The sequence below is a fragment of the Conger conger genome, chromosome 13, assembly GCF_963514075.1.
Source record: "Conger conger chromosome 13, fConCon1.1, whole genome shotgun sequence".
Lineage (NCBI taxonomy): Eukaryota > Metazoa > Chordata > Actinopteri > Anguilliformes > Congridae > Conger > Conger conger.
Window position 1 is genome coordinate 5242390 of NC_083772.1, and position 17227 is coordinate 5259616.

At 47.5% G+C, this 17227-nt stretch overlaps 1 protein-coding gene across 7 annotated transcripts in view; it reads left to right on the top strand.

The window, feature by feature from the left end:
- gramd1bb (GRAM domain containing 1Bb) overlaps nt 1–12297 on the top strand; it is an 88958-nt gene extending 76661 nt beyond the window's left edge. For 5 of the 7 annotated variants that reach the window (XM_061216288.1, XM_061216284.1, XM_061216285.1 and 2 more), the window contains 5 exons: nt 313–522; nt 4723–4813; nt 5382–5489; nt 5791–5911; nt 6400–12297. In XM_061216288.1, coding sequence (XP_061072272.1) covers nt 313–522; nt 4723–4813; nt 5382–5489; nt 5791–5911; nt 6400–6489 — 620 coding nt within the window. In that variant the 3' untranslated portion in view covers nt 6490–12297. The remainder of the gene's footprint in view (nt 1–312; nt 523–4722; nt 4814–5381; nt 5490–5790; nt 5912–6399) is intronic. The other 2 variants (XM_061216286.1, XM_061216290.1) reach the window with 1 other exon arrangement.
- The last annotated feature ends 4930 nt before the right edge of the window (nt 12298–17227 follow it).

A 17227-nucleotide genomic window follows, 5' to 3' on the forward strand; every position in this document is an offset into this window, starting at 1 on the left:
GAAAGAAAGTCTTTGTAGCTCAGTGTAATGAAGCAATCATTTATGGGCGGCCTGTAGTGTAGTGGTTAAGGTACATGGCTGCCGGTTCGATCCCCGGTGTAGCCACAATAAGATCCGCACAGCCATTGGGCCCTTGAGCAAGGCCCTTAACCCTGCATTGCTCCAGGGGGGATTGTCTCCTGCTTAGTCTAATCAACTGTACGTCGCTCTGGATAAGAGCGTCAGCCAAATGCCATTAATGCGATGTACATATTTAGCGTTGGAAGCGCTTTTCGACCCGTGACTAAACGTCCGCTGGGCTGGCCCGTGCAGAGATCGAGCTGTCCAAGGTGGAGGAGGTGCTGCTGACGGAGTCGCCCAAGGCCAAGGCCTCCCGGACGTCGACGCAGCGGCGCAGGAAACGACCGCTGGTGCACCTCCGCGCCCAGCACCTGGAGGAGGCACTCAGCCCCGTCACCACGCCCACCGACGACGAGATCACACACCGCATCAAGCACGTGGCAGGTCAGAGACGTGTGGCAGGTCAGAGACGTGTGACAGTGTGACAGTGTGACAGTGTGGCAGGTCAGAGACGTGTGGCAGGTCAGAGACGTGTGGCAGTGTGGCAGTGTGACAGTGTGGCAGGTCAGAGGCGTGTGGCAGTGTGGCAGTGTGGCAGGTCAGAGACGTGTGGCAGGTCAGAGGCGTGTGACAGTGTGGCAGGTCAGAGACGCGTGGCAGTGTGACAGGTCAGAGACGCGTGACAGTGTGGCAGGTCAGAGACGCGTGACAGTGTGACAGTGTGGCAGTGTGGCAGGTCAGAGGCGTGTGGCAGTGTGACAGTGTGGCAGGTCAGAGGCGTGTGACAGTGTGGCAGGTCAGAGACGTGTGGCAGGTCAGAGGCGTGTGACAGTGTGGCAGGTCAGAGACGCGTGGCAGTGTGACAGGTCAGAGACGTGTGGCAGGTCAGAGGCGTGTGACAGTGTGGCAGGTCAGAGACGCGTGGCAGTGTGACAGGTCAGAGACGCGTGACAGTGTGGCAGGTCAGAGACGCGTGACAGTGTGGCAGGTCAGAGACGCGTGACAGTGTGACAGTGTGGCAGGTCAGAGACGTGTGGCAGGTCAGAGGCGTGTGACAGTGTGGCAGGTCAGAGACGCGTGGCAGTGTGACAGGTCAGAGACGTGTGACAGTGTGACAGTGTGGCAGGTCAGAGACGTGTGGCAGTGTGACAGGTCAGAGGCGTGTGACAGTGTGGCAGTGTGGCAGGTCAGAGACGTGTGGCAGTGTGGCAGGTCAGGGACGTGTGGCAGTGTGGCAGTGTGGCAGGTCAGAGACGTGTGGCAGTGTGACAGGTCAGAGGCGTGTGACAGTGTGGCAGTGTGGCAGGTCAGAGACGTGTGGCAGTGTGGCAGGTCAGAGACGTGTGGCAGTGTGGCAGGTCAGAGGCGTGTGACAGTGTGGCAGGTCAGAGACGTGTGGCAGTGTGACAGGTCAGAGGCGTGTGACAGTGTGGCAGTGTGGCAGGTCAGAGACGTGTGGCAGTGTGGCAGTGTGGCAGGTCAGAGATGTGTGGCAGTGTGGCAGTGTGGCAGGTCAGAGATGTGTGGCAGTGTGGCAGGTCAGAGGCGTGTGACAGTGTGGCAGGTCAGAGACGTGTGGCAGGTCAGGGACGTGTGGCAGTGTGGCAGGTCAGAGACGTGTGGCAGTGTGGCAGGTCAGAGACGCGTGACAGTGTGACAGTGTGGCAGTGTGGCAGGTCAGAGGCGTGTGGCAGTGTGGCAGTGTGGCAGGTCAGAGGCGTGTGACAGTGTGGCAGGTCAGAGACGTGTGGCAGGTCAGAGGCGTGTGACAGTGTGGCAGGTCAGAGACGTGTGGCAGTGTGGCAGTGTGACAGGTCAGAGGCGTGTGACAGTGTGGCAGTGTGGCAGGTCAGAGGCGTGTGACAGTGTGGCAGGTCAGAGACGCGTGGCAGTGTGACAGTGTGACAGGTCAGAGACGTGTGACAGTGTGACAGGTCAGAGGCGTGTGGCAGTGTGGCAGGTCAGAGACGTGTGGCAGTGTGGCAGTGTGGCAGGTCAGAGACGTGTGGCAGTGTGACAGTGTGACAGTGTGGCAGGTCAGAGACGTGTGGCAGTGTGACAGGTCAGAGGCGTGTGACAGTGTGGCAGTGTGGCAGGTCAGAGACGTGTGGCAGTGTGGCAGGTCAGGGACGTGTGGCAGTGTGGCAGGTCAGAGACGTGTGGCAGTGTGACAGGTCAGAGGCGTGTGACAGTGTGGCAGTGTGGCAGGTCAGAGACGTGTGGCAGTGTGGCAGTGTGGCAGGTCAGAGATGTGTGGCAGTGTGGCAGTGTGGCAGGTCAGAGATGTGTGGCAGTGTGGCAGGTCAGAGGCGTGTGACAGTGTGGCAGGTCAGAGACGTGTGGCAGGTCAGGGACGTGTGGCAGTGTGGCAGGTCAGAGACGTGTGGCAGTGTGGCAGGTCAGAGACGCGTGACAGTGTGACAGTGTGGCAGTGTGGCAGGTCAGAGGCGTGTGGCAGTGTGGCAGTGTGGCAGGTCAGAGGCGTGTGACAGTGTGGCAGGTCAGAGACGTGTGGCAGGTCAGAGGCGTGTGACAGTGTGGCAGGTCAGAGGCGTGTGGCAGTGTGACAGGTCAGAGGCGTGTGACAGTGTGGCAGGTCAGAGGCGTGTGACAGTGTGGCAGGTCAGAGACGCGTGGCAGTGTGACAGTGTGACAGGTCAGAGACGTGTGACAGTGTGACAGGTCAGAGGCGTGTGGCAGTGTGGCAGGTCAGAGACGTGTGGCAGTGTGGCAGTGTGGCAGGTCAGAGACGTGTGGCAGTGTGACAGTGTGACAGTGTGGCAGGTCAGAGACGTGTGGCAGTGTGACAGGTCAGAGGCGTGTGACAGTGTGGCAGTGTGGCAGGTCAGAGACGTGTGGCAGTGTGGCAGTGTGGCAGGTCAGAGACGTGTGGCAGTGTGGCAGGTCAGAGGCGTGTGACAGTGTGGCAGGTCAGAGACGTGTGGCAGTGTGGCAGGTCAGAGACGTGTGGCAGTGTGGCAGGTCAGGGACGTGTGGCAGTGTGACAGGTCAGAGGCGTGTGGCAGTGTGGCAGTGTGGCAGGTCAGAGGCGTGTGACAGTGTGGCAGTGTGGCAGGTCAGAGACGTGTGGCAGTGTGGCTGTGTGGCAGGTCAGAGGCGTGTGACAGTGTGGCAGGTCAGAGACGTGTGGCAGTGTGGCAGTGTGACAGGTCAGAGGCGTGTGACAGTGTGGCAGTGTGGCAGGTCAGAGGCGTGTGACAGTGTGGCAGGTCAGAGACGCGTGGCAGTGTGACAGTGTGACAGGTCAGAGACGTGTGACAGTGTGACAGGTCAGAGACGTGTGACAGTGTGACAGGTCAGAGGCGTGTGGCAGTGTGGCAGGTCAGAGACGTGTGGCAGTGTGGCAGTGTGGCAGTGTGGCAGGTCAGAGACGTGTGGCAGTGTGGCAGGTCAGAGACGTGTGGCAGTGTGGCAGGTCAGAGACGTGTGGCAGGTCAGAGACGTGTGGCAGTGTGGCAGTGTGACAGGTCAGAGGCGTGTGACAGTGTGGCAGTGTGGCAGGTCAGAGGCGTGTGGCAGTGTGGCAGGTCAGAGACGTGTGGCAGTGTGGCAGGTCAGAGACGTGTGGTAGTGTGGCAGGTCAGAGACGTGTGGCAGTGTGGCAGGTCAGAGGCGTGTGGCAGTGTGGCAGGTCAGAGACGTGTGGCAGTGTGGCAGGTCAGATGCGTGTGACAGTGTGGCAGTGTGACAGTGTGGCAGGTCAGAGGCGTGTGGCAGTGTGGCAGGTCAGAGGCGTGTGGCAGTGTGACAGTGTGGCAGGTCAGAGGCGTGTGGCAGCATGAGGAGAGAGAGCGGCAGTCTGTACGTCTCAGGGTTATGAAAACGAATGGGTGGAAAATCGTTACTATGAAAATGAGATTTGCCTCTACAAATTTTCTATGAACATTTGAAATATACCTTGATATGGTACATTAAGATGCTTAAGATATTTTTTTTTGAATTACTTGTTTGAAAGGCTTTTTATCATCCATCCTTTTCAACCTTGACATAGCACTTTGAAGGGAACCCTTGGATGTTGTTATAAGAATGTTTACATATAGAGACTGTGTGTAAATCAGCCAGATTCTGTTTGTATTTGGGTGTCCCTGATTGGGCTTTCAGGTTTCTGTAAATGTCAGAATGAGGACCGGGGGAAGTTTGTATGTGCTCTTACCATGCACATTACGTTTGCAGACAGCAGGGCAACTTAAACAACCAGCTGGTTTCCTACTGGCAGGGGAATCCCTGGCCCCGGAGAACCACATACTCTGCTGGGTTTGGCTGTGATTCAGCTCCAAATCAGACTTATTACACAGTTCCCTTACCTCAGCTGCTCACCTGCGTTCTTGTATCTAACTTGGTTGTAAGTATTATGGTTAAAAAAAACTGTGAGCCCTCTGAAGGACCAGGGTTGTCCCTCGTGGGGTTAAGTAGAAATACAGAAACTTGAAATGCAGAAATTTCTACATCGGATATGATTCAACAGAAAAAGAGTTATCCGTACTACACTTCTGTGATAGCTGGCAAAGATTCTGAACACATTGGCAGGGTAGCTGCTACAGACGGTCCATGGGCCTTTCTGTGTGGTCTGTTTTTTATTTAGTTTCTGCGTGTACATTAGTGAAATTCCCCCCCCCCCCCTCCCCCCCTTTCCTCCGGAAGGTTCCACTCAAACGCGGCAAGTTCCAGACCATATCCCGGGTGGCTTTGCCCTCTACAGCGTGTCCAAGCTCCTGTTGATCATCAGCTTTGTGTGAGTATCTCCAGGGGTGCTTCATTTAAGGGGGGGGGGGGGGGGGGGGGGGGCGCTAGTGTCACTGCGACTGAAGTGTTGAAGTTATTGTGAGATGGGCTAAATGACCAGGGCGGCCATTACACGGCCATCACTTTGGATATGTACACACCCAGCCTTTGTTTTAGGGCGGCCTGTAGCGTAGTGGTTAAGGTACATGACTTGGACACGCAAGGTCGGCGGTTCGATCCCCGGTGTAGCCGCAATAAGATCCGCACAGCCGTCGGGCCCTTGAGCAAGGCCCTTAACCCTGCATTGCTCCAGGGGAGGATTGTCTCCTGCTTAGTCTAATCGAATGTAAGTCGATTCGGATGAAAGCGTCAGCCAAAATGCCACGTTGTAATGTAACGTTATCTGTTATGACTGTAATTCCTCTCTGCTCTTCCCTCACTGCCTTCCCTAGGATCTGCGTGAGGTACGTTGCCCGTGTTGAGCGAAATGTCTGGCCCTGGGGTGATGCGCTGTTCTTCTGTGCGTTTTGTCGTGTAGTTAATGAGCATCCTGCTGTACGCATTGTCTCCTCCTCCAGTCTGCTGCTGCTGGTGTTCCTGAACATGATGCTGTTCTATAAGCTGTGTCTGCTGGAGCACAGTGCCCAGAGCCTCACGGCCTGGCAGGGCCTCCGCCTCCAGGAGAGGTGAGCTTCCACCCCCAAATAATTCTGCTCACCCCCTACACGAGGGGACACTCACATCTGGCTGTTCAGGAAAGTGGTACTGTTGGTTTTCTTTCTTCCCATCTAACCATGGGCTGTTTTGGGCCTGTTTTAGTGAGTGGGATTAAGTTGGGTAGTAATCAGTAATCATTTAGTTAACAGGTATAAAAGAAAGCCAGCAGTAAATTTACCTACACTATTACCACCACTTCTCCCCCCAAAAGTATTACACACCACTTACTCTGTGTGTTGTGTGTGTGTGTGTGTGTGTGTGTGTGTACAGTAAATTGCCGCAGACTCAGTTGGAGTGGGCCCAGCTTCTAGAGTCTCAGCAGCGTTACCATGACACCGAGCTGCAGAAGTGGCGTGAGATCATCAAGTCTTCAGTCCTGCTGCTGGACCAGGTACGAGCAAACCCAAACCTGACCGTAGTCATGGCAAACTACCACACCGACCCAAACCTGACCGCTGTCATGGCAAACTACCACACCGACCCAAACCTGACCGCAGTCATGGCAAACTACCACACCGACCAAAACCTGAATGGAGTCGTAGCAAACTGCCACCCCGACCCAAACCCAAAGTCTTTTTTGTCAAATTGTCAAATAATATGACTCAGAATTATGTTTTTTTAACATGCAATCTCCTTAACAAATTGAAAACAGTTTACACAAAGCAAGTCTTAACTTCATTAAGTAGTCATTACATGAAACCTCCTGCCCATCCGTGCACTCCTTCTGGACACTCTAAATGTAAATGTCAGCATCCTCTATGAGATAATTAACAAATAAATGCATTAAAGCTTCCTGTTTCGAGCCCTTTGAACCTTGCATTAGAAACCCGGTAGGTCTTTCCCCCCGGTTGAGCTGGCTGCTCTGCTCTCTCCCTCCAGATGAAAGACTCTCTGTTGAACTTGCAGAAGGGCGTTGGCCTAAGGGACTACAGCTCGGAGGCGGAGGAGAAGAGGAGCCGGTACCACTGAGCACCGGTCCCCGCGCTCCGCGGGGAAGCCGTGCAATACAGGACTACGCATGTCTAAACGTGCAGAGCTGGGGAGGAGGGCGGGACCCCCCCCGCCCGGCCGGGCCAGACGGAGGGGCCCGGCCACCGCCGCTCTCCGACCTCCGACCTCCGACCTCCGACAGGAAGCGCCCCCAAACCCCCCCCTCCCCCCGCGCCCCCCGCCGCCAACAGGAAGTGCGGGGCCCTCGGCATCGCGGGGAGACCGCAGTGCCAGTCGCCCTGGGGGCCCACCGCTCCTCCTTCACATTTTTTTTGTTTTTAAAATCTTTTATTTGATCTCCTTTCTTTTCTAGTGTTGTACTGTAAAGCTGCTAGCTAGCACACTCGGGTAGAGGGGAGGGGTAATGCGCACTGTAGCCGTGATTCTGTCCTAAACCCGTTTTCCGTGCAGGACTTTAGCTCCGCTCCCTGCTCCGGTGTAGCCGTCTCAGATGAACAGAACAAAAGAGAAATGAAGATGAGGATAGGTTTTCCTTTTAGCAGATCTCGCCCCCACAACCCCCCTGACATTCAGGACCCCCCCCGACTGCGCCCCTCAAAGCCGACACTGCAGTATCCCTTTGTTCATTTTCCAAATACGGGACCAGGTCAATTACCTTACAAGTATTGTGCTAATTCAACAATCTCTTCTATCGAGATATGAATGCATGAAGAAGTCATAATGTTCACGCACAAACAGTATATACACACATTTGCATGCACACATATTATACTGTATATATACAATATATATACATATATGCATATATACATTATATATAAATGTAATGTGTATATAGACAGTATCTATCAGTTTATGTATACATATATATAGATTCTTATTTTTTAACAGATAAACATTTTTTTACCAGGTTTCCATGACGCATCAGGGGCTGGTTTCCCTGACAATGGCTTACCGGGGTAGTGTGTTTCTAGGTATTTATAAAACACGGCTAAGGATTCCTATGAATTGACGAGGCGTTTATGTGCATGGTTAAGTGATGCGGGGAAGAGCAGAGCCCTGTGGCTGCTCACAGTGGAGGGGAAGAGGACACAGTCAGGCCTTGTTCATGCTCAAACCCCATACGGTTCACCAATCACATTTCAGTACATCCGATGTGTGTGCTTGTGTTCACGCAGCATATGCTATCAGATTGAATGTCTCTGGGCTGTTCCATCCAGCTTGACAGCCCTGGAATCCCTGGGACGTTTAACGTTTAAATCCAACACCGGCCGGTCAGAGTCTGACCTGGACTGCGTGCGTGCTGGTTCAGATCCCGGTTCGGATGCATCTGATCCACGCAAGATCTCTTGTGTTAGGACCTCGGTCCTCCAATGTTGGATTGGTCAGGAAATGTGCTGCTTCGAGTACAGATGCACTCAGAAGGGCAGATACGGCAGACATTATGAGTGTGAATGTGAGTATCTAATACTGGCTCTAATTGAATCAGACGGGGTACAATTGGCTACCAAATTTGGAGAAAAAGGGAAAAATCAGAAATAAATGTATTAAAAAAAAAAAAGAAAACACTGGCCATTCCATGCGCATTAGCGTGCATCACGCGAGCATTTGTGTCAGCCGAACCCCCTCACTGACATGGTCTCACCCCCATTTCACGACCTGAACTTTGTGTCTTAATTTTGGAGGATTTGGAGGGTCACATGTTGACTCAACCCTCATTTCTGGACTTTCCATTGAGTTTTTAAAGGACAACACCACAAGGATTCACTCTCAAGACGCGATCTGTGCAGAGAGAGAGTGAAAAGCATCCTCCAATTTGGTAGTTTCTGGATTTTTTTTATTTGCAGTGGTTCTACTGCTATGACCAGGTTTCTGGTGCCCTCAGTAATATCGTTCAGAACATTTTACATGGTTAAATGTTAATATTTGTACGGTGAAACTACTGCAGTTAAATGAGGGGAGATAGATGGTTACATAAAGTATTTTTGTAAGAAGCCATTTTCAAGAGTTGTTTAGACAAAATGCAATCATCAGGAATATTGAATCACAGTAACATACCGCATCAGGACTATTGAATCACAGTTACATACCGCAGATCTTGGCCTGCCTAGCTTGGCACTGATTAATGGGCAGGTTGAGTTTTTTCACCTAAAACAAAAATCCTCATGTGACTGTTTTATGTCTCCTTAAATCTTAAGAGTGACTACATTTGCATTAATTTCCTATACATGGTAAAAAAAAAAAAAAAAGGAAATGAAGGTAAATGTATATTTATCAGATTTGGTCGAGAGAAATATATTAGTTCCGCCATGAAGGAGTTATATAATGTGAAGTGGGTGAATAGGGCAGAAAGAAAACCACAGTGAGTGAGATATCCAATCATTCTTAGCAGAAAAGGGGATACTGCAGCAAGACTATTTGGGTGACCAGTGTAATTCCGTGTTTGAATGACTAAACTGTGAATATTGCTCTTGAAAACGCTTGAAGATTGAAAAATAATATATGATATATATTTTATGTATATGCATAGTGTATATACACAAATACATGGCTATAATGCAGATATTTATTGTTAATTTATGTATATAGAAAACTTAGGGGTGCTGGCATGGAGATACTGGAGGGGAAAAGAGGGGTGCCCGGACATGTCTGTGACATGCACTTTCCCACACATGCCCATGTCTCTTCATTTCACAATCGATGCATGTAGACTCGCACAGCCAAACTGCCTTTATTTGTGCTCACGCATCCGGACATAGCCTCGTGTTCGTCGCCCTGGCAGCTGTGTAGAGCTCGCCCCTTCTTGGACAGTCCTGCCATCCGCAGAGGGGGCACGTTGTCCCGGAAACCGCTCTCTTTTTCTACGGGACGGTGTGCCCGGCGCGATAGGGACTGCCCCCCCCCCCCCCCCCCCCCTCTGTCTCTAAACTCTTAAAAACTACCTAAGGTTCATCATGTAGTCTCCGATCACCGTGAGAACATTCCAGATTAATGTGGCCTCTTCATCCTGCTGTTTTCCAATGTGCACTTTTGTTCTTTTTTTCCCCTCTCCCTTCAGCCATTCGCCACTGTGCTTATGGTTTCAGACATCCAAGGTGTTTCTTGGGAAGTACCTCTTTGCATTTGTCTGGCAATTGGTGGCCTGGTGGAACTTACTATTTTGTATTATTTTGGTATACGTGAAATCAGTCCAGGCAGACTTTGTGCTAGTTGCAGTATTGGAAATATGTGCTCTCCACATGACACCCTTTTAATCACCCCTGATTGATGTTGTGTGATGATGCCTTTAAAGTAATGCGGGAAATGTGAACGGTTGTATTTGATGTGGACATGAAGTCAACGAGATATTAAGGAAATGTATTGCTTTTCCGTTCACTGGTATTGACAACTGCATGTAAACAGATTCACTGTCCGCTAGAAGGGTAGTCTCACTGTTTTGGATTAAATATAATCCCTGACGTTCATAGACGAAAGGGCTACTTGTTTTACCAGCGATGATTTCCTTTGCATCAGGAATTCTGTTCCTATTCATTAATGGAGGCGTTAGCACAGTGGCTGGTGCTGTCTAGGGTTGCCACATTTGATTTGTGAAAAACCGGGATATTTGACGCGCGATATTTGCAAATATGCTGTTAACAGTTGTAGGGACTCCCTATTGCCTCTCTTACCTCTATTTGTCCTGACGTAGATGCACTCTGTGGCAACCAGAGGGGGAATCAGGGAGATGTGCATATAATTTAGAGTGAGACACAAGACCGTTAAAGTTTTAAGCACTCAAAAGGCTCAAACAAAAATGAAAACATAGGTTCTTCCCCTCTTCTGAGGGTATTAAGGCACCTATGCGCAGTCACCAGCCCCACGGGGTTCCTCGTCTGACCCTGACGCAGTTGCACTCTCTCTGGACTCTGTCTGCTGCTGTCCCTTTCTACAATAAATACAGATTTAAAAATAATGGGATCGGTGAAGTGAATGCACGCGCCGGACTGACTAGGTGATAAGGTAAACTTTCTTATTTCTGCTACCAATTAAAAAGAACTATAGGCATGTGGCCAATCGTCGCTGTGTTTTACTAATTTTTACCTGTTTACAGACAGGGGATTCGATGTCTAAAGTACAAAAAAAAGAAAGAATAGTCATTTTCTGGGGCAGTCGTCGCTCAAAAAAGAACCATCCCGGGAAAACCAGAACGTGTGGCAACCCTAGTCTCCACCACAATTGTGCTTTCATATTTTACTGAAATTTTACCTCCAGTTCTGAAGATATCTAGATTAAAATGTGCACCTTATACTGGAAAAGGATATATTTGGACTGTATTTGTGGAACAAATACAATCCACTCCCGTAAGTGTAATTGCAGGAAATTCGCTCCTCCCCTAAATGTGACACCGCTGATGCTAATGCAGACATGTTGGTTCATGATGCTTTGTCCCAAACACCAATACAAGCAAGACTGAATCAAACACGGTGCGGCTATTGCGAATGTGTAATGTGATTAGTGCTTCCTCTCTTAATCTGTGAGTTGGAAGTGTTTTGATGTTGAGGATAACTGATGCAGAAGGGAACCACTCTGGTGTTAGCACTCTTGGTCTCTGGGTCAGTTTAACAGCATCACGTAAGCAGAACGCCTTTGTGCAGGGCTGAGTGCAGACTGCCACCGATTAATACAATATATGCGTAATTACGCATTCCATCACTACTTCAGTCAACAATTCATCTTGGGTTTGTAAGCTAAAGTAGTATTGTTGATTTTTTTTTTTTTTTCATTAATCAGTATCATAATGAAAGCCAAATCATTTCCTTCTGCCACCCTCTGCCATCCCACCACAAATAAGTTTTTGCCGGAGTTGACGGCATTGTTGCTGATACTTTTAATCAGGTCCTCTCTTGTCAGTCTCCCGTCAACAACGTGTCTCTGTAAAGAGGCAGCTCAGCGAGTGCTGAGAAAGATTAAACAAGTGCAATTTATCGAGGAAGAAGAAGAAGAAGGGCCGCTGAGATGTATGTGGCGTTTTAAAGGAAAAGGCAATTTCTTGCATTACCGAATGGCTCTGCGCGTCGTTGGCTGGTTAGCCTTCATGTGGAAGTAACGGAGGAGCATCTGTAAATCCTGTTTTAGCATAATTCAAAAGCCAGTCAGCGCGTGAACATCCGCCACAGAAGGTAACCGTGCACCCTAGAGGTGGAACAGAGGTTAGAACAGCAGCTAAGTCGAGGCACCAAACTTCCTTTGGTAGAACAAAGAACAAATCAGTATGGTGAATATTTCTCATTTCTGGCCTAGTATTCGTCATTGGTTATTAATGATAGTACCATGAGAACTCTCGCCTCATACCTGTGAATGCAGCATATTTATGTCATCTTATGCATAAACCTTGAGTATCGGGATATTATTGAGGGATCAGAAAACAGCAGCAATGTGTTGACGTGATGGTATCGGAGCTCCCTCTCTCATCAGGAACTGTTATTCTGTGTAATCGTTAGCAATGAAATGTAGATCCTGACCGTATTGAAAGTGACTATTGCCTCTGTATTAATGTAACTCAATTTTCCTCAAGCACTGACATGGTCCCTAACAAGCATCTGATGTTATAGAACCAGGGTAATTACACTGTAATAATGTAGGAGTGTGTTGCATGGCTGTGTATGCTGGGCACCGGCTGAGTTAGTTCACCTTATTGTGTCAGGGTGAAAATGTCACTGTAAGCCTATAGCTGCACAAAGCATTATTAATAGCTTTGTAACAATGTGTACTGACAGGACACTGACAATGTTTACTGGGTAACTGCATAGGGTGAACACATTTAATTATATTTTTGCAAACTATTGATTTACGTTTCCATCCTGCTTGTGAGCCTGTTTCCTGAGTCTTTGCAATGTGAGCTTGTGTAACGCTCGGAGCTTAACGCACGACGCGCAGAGGGCCCCGGTTCAAACCAGGGTGCTCAGAGATGTGTGTCTGCGGGGGGGGGGGGGGGGGGTTTAAGGCTGGAACAGCTCTATGTTTGCTTTGATGTGAAACAGAATGGGGTTTGCTGTGTGCGGCGTGCAGACTTTGCCAGAGCAATATCGTCGTCCTTTTCACTTCTGGAAAGAGACGGTGGGATGTGGAAATCTGTAGATTTGATTATCCTTTAAATCTGAAGTTCTGGATAGCACTGGTTGGAAATGTTTCTGTTTTATAGAAATTATCACTTTTGCAATCGAGTTTATGTTCAGTACACTTTATGATATACAAGGCTATACATTTACATAGAACTATGAATATATTTACATATATATTTATATATATGAAAGTGTGATTGATTAAATGCTTTAAAACCAATTGATTGTTCTTATTTATGATATAAGGTACCATATGAACTCAGATTCTGAAAATTTATTGGACTTTTAAAAATTTGTTTTTGGCCTTTTTTTTGTTTGTTCATTTCTGCTATAGTTTGTAAGGCATTCAGAATTGTAAAGGGGAATTAATTGAGCATGACAGAAAAAATTCGAATGAACCACCTAGCATTCCTGACAGAACAAATGTTCAAACGCTGGCCATTTAATTGGAGGAAGGTCGCATGAAATTGGCAAATTAATTTAATTCAAGAAAAACTCGTGATCAGTCTCATGAATGGACAGGGAAGAAAATGGTCTGGAAGGGCTACTTATTCAATTTAAATATTGCATATTTCCAGAACATATTAGCAAGCCATTGTCTGAACATTTGTATGAGCAGAAATGTTGATTTGATTGTTAAACGGATTATGACTCAAATCGTGTAAACCCTAATTTAGGACATTACGGAGAAGGCGAAGCTGACTGGTCAGTTTGATTATTGTGTACATTGGTCATGTTCCGGGGTCTCTCTGTTTCAAATGCATTTCCATGGTAACCTACAGATTCCAGGTGCTGCCCTTTAATATTGAAACACTGTTCATGCCATCATTCCATCTCTCTCCCACACACACACACACACACACACACACACACACACACACACACACACACACACACGTCCGCGCACACCTGCTCAAAGGCACACAGATACACATGCACAGATATCTACGCCTACAAGCACTTGCATACTTTCACAAAAACATGCATACATATACACAGATAGATATATACTACATACTGTCCATGCATACGTACATATGTCTACGCGGATCCGTACACACAATGTATTTCTCACATGGCAGCATTAACTGGTTTGTGTGCAAGACGAAACTTTTTTTTTTTAGCACCAGCTTGATCTATAGAGACGTAGTTATGAATCTGACACATGCGTACCCTGTGTGTTTATGCTGACTAAGCAGCGGAGATACGGCACCTGTGCTGTGCGCAGGCTTCGCTCCACCGAGTGTCAGCCAGAGACAGAGAGGCGTTCCTCTTTCAGGGCTGTGTGCGGTAGAAACGGGAGGTGTGAATAAAATGGATTGAACAAACTTTCAGAATTCCTGGTGAAGTGTTTTGAGTCTCGTTTGGTCTTCGGGGTGTTGGTCTCGGGCGGCACAGATGCAAGGGAGCAAGGGAGGGGTTCAAATCCCCGCCGGCCGGGGCCTCTCCGTGTGGGATTTGCATGTTCTCCCCCGTGTCTGCGTGGGTTTTCTCCGGGTACTCCGGTCTCCTCCAACAGTCCAAAGACATGCAGGTTAGGGGTATGAGCGTGTGAGTGAATGGTGTGTGTGCCCTGCGATGGATTGGCGACCTGTCCAGGGTGTATTCCTGCCTTTCGCCCAATGTATGCTGGGATGGGCTCCAACCCCCCCTGCGGCCCTGTTCAGGATAAGCGGGTTAAGACTTGTCATTAATGGATGGATGGATGGATGGTGATGGTCTCTTTCCTCTTGCCCGTGGCTCTCTAGTGGCGGTCTGTAGCGTAGTGGTTAAGGTAAATGACTGGGACACGCAAGGTTGGTGGTTCTAATCCCGGTGTAGCCACAATAAGATCCGTACATCCGCCCACAAGTATGGCCCTTAACCCTGCATTGCTCCAGGGGAGGATTGTCTCCTGCTTAGTCTAATCAACTGTACGTCGCGCTGGATAAGAGCGTCTGCCAAATGCCAATAATGTAATGTAATGACTCCCTGCGGCACTTACATTCTCCATATAGAAAAACTGCATTCAGCACAATTACAATGTCCTGACCTCTCTCGTTTTGCTCAGCTGTGCCCAACCCTAGTCCCGGTGAGACAAATGGTCTGAACGAAGGAATTTATAGTATTGTAATTTGCAGGATGTTTAACAGGGTTTGAATAGAACACTTCTGTCCTAAACATTTTCCTCACAACATCTCGTGTTGATTATTCTCACATTGAATCTAACGGGCGTACCGGCAGATTGCACTTCACATTCAGAAGTCTCTGTGTTCGGTGAGGCTCCGTGTTTCATGGCTTGGCGCTCCGAGTCGATAGGGATGCTGATGAACAGAGGTCATCCTCGGGAACGCCTGGAGTGCACAGGGCTGCAGGTAAGAATGATGTTTGGAATACAAAATTACAATATTTCCCCTTTGTAATACTGTATTATGGAGATATTATACCATCAAAAGACAGTCTTGTCATTTATCTGGACTCTTGAGTCTGAAATAAAGTTTGGTTGAATTAATAAATATTTTCCTTCATACTGTTTCCTAATAGTTTCAGGCATAGTTTGTCACCGGGTTTATTATTATTATTTAATTATTTAATAATAATAATAATAACAATAATAATAATATAATAATAATAATAATAAAATATTATTATTAGTATTATTATTACTATTATTATTATTATGTAACAGGTTTTAATGCAAACACAGTTGCCCATAATTGTCCTGCTTGGATGCCATTTAAACCCCTGTCGAGTGGTGTGTCGCATAGCTGGCGTTTTGATTTGACCAATTTCATTCCACGCCGTTGTCTTGACATCGACTCCGTGAGAGGGCGCCCGTGCACCACTGCAATAATATATTTTATTCACGTAATCGTTGGTAAACATCCCATGATCATTTATTTCTGAAATGGGCTATTTATCCTTCACGGGGAATGTTGACAACACTTACGTACACTGCCGTCTAAAATGTTGATTGCTGAAATGTTTCCCGTTTGAAATGGTAAAAAGGTATGATCTGTTTGTTGATATAGTGACAGTGTGACAATGTAGCATTCGCATAACGGTGACATAATCAGCGTAGGAAGAGGAACGTGGTTATTGTCTAGCTTAGTTATTAGTTATATCGTTTCAAATGGGACCTTGGACTGTTGGGGTATTTCAGTTTCTCCCCATTGATACAAATGTAGCTCCATTAATGCACTGATAAATCCAATACGGGTTTATTTTGTTAGTACCTTCTCCCACGCGTCTGATATATCTCAATGCCAATTACGAATATCCCAAGAAAATAACTTCCGCACGTCCCGCTGAATAGGTTTCCCAAAAGGCCAGCACTGGTGTCATATTTTTTTCTATGCTGTAGGCGAGCTATGTGTGTAAATAAAAAAAAATTCTGGTGGATACCGATCCCGGTCGGATCTCCGCAGGTGCAGGATGAGGTGAGACGTTCTGTTGTTCTAATCGGTGTAATAGCGCTGTCCGCCGCACGAGGGCTATTCGCCTCGTAATCATAACCATTCGCTCTCAATGTTGAGAATATGAAAATTCGCTTATCTTGGTATATGTTAAGATTGAAGAATAATTTCACGTTTTGTCTGTAAAATAGTGGCTACAGTGTACCGCAATATAGGCTATCGCCATCCTCATGCATGTACATTCATTTGCTTGTGGTGTAGAAACAATACCTCCAGTTTATGGTAATATGCACACATCTGGAATTCGTACACGCGGGTCACAAACATATTGAAGCAAAAGTTAAACAAAAATATTCAGCTCATTTCCTAATTCCCCGTGTCTTCACCGACCGGCTTACAGGTCCCCAGAACTCTGGCTTTTTTACGATTATTATTATTATTATTATTATTATTATTATTATTATTATTATTATTATTATTACGCCTTCGTTGCGTGAAACAATTGCCAAAAATTAAGCGAATGAATGCGACTGAGTTTTCTGTCTAAATTGTGAATCTGGGGCTTTTTTCTAGATAATGAACGCGTGTGTCTATTAATTCGTAACTGTTGGAAATTGGCATTTACATCATATTATTTATTTTAGTCTTGTGTTAATTAGGCCTACGTCTGTATTGAACTAAATTATTTTATCAAATAGGGTTGTAACCTCTTGTATAGCCTACCCGAAGGTAATGTGTGGGGTATTTAGCTATGATGGCTGGTCAGTGTGAAAATAAGATAGATTTGGACGAGCACGTCCAACACTTTCATGTTCTTACGTTCATAAAGTTCCAAATACATTCAGTCGTTCCTTCGTTACTTAATTAATCCACGACCGAAATAGTAACCGCATATAGACCTACATGATTCCGCAAATGCTGAATTCAGGGATTCATGACCAGTGCACAAAATGCGGCTGATGGACAGGCCGGGTGGAGCCAGGAATTAATGGGATTATGCAATTGACAAAGGGCCATTGCAGCCATTGAGGTAAGTCCAGAAATATTTTCAGCATAGCGGCCGATATTGTGAGGCTTCTGTCGGCCCTAATGTCTTTCGGACATTTTTATACCATTACGTTGATCTTGTGATAGTCGCGTGGCGTAATTGAGTTGCGACGGACACTGTATCCCTTTTGTGCGGTCTTCTCATTCATTAATTTCACGTTCATTCAAAACTGCGTTTCATCAAGCGATGCCATCTCGGAACGATATTTAAAC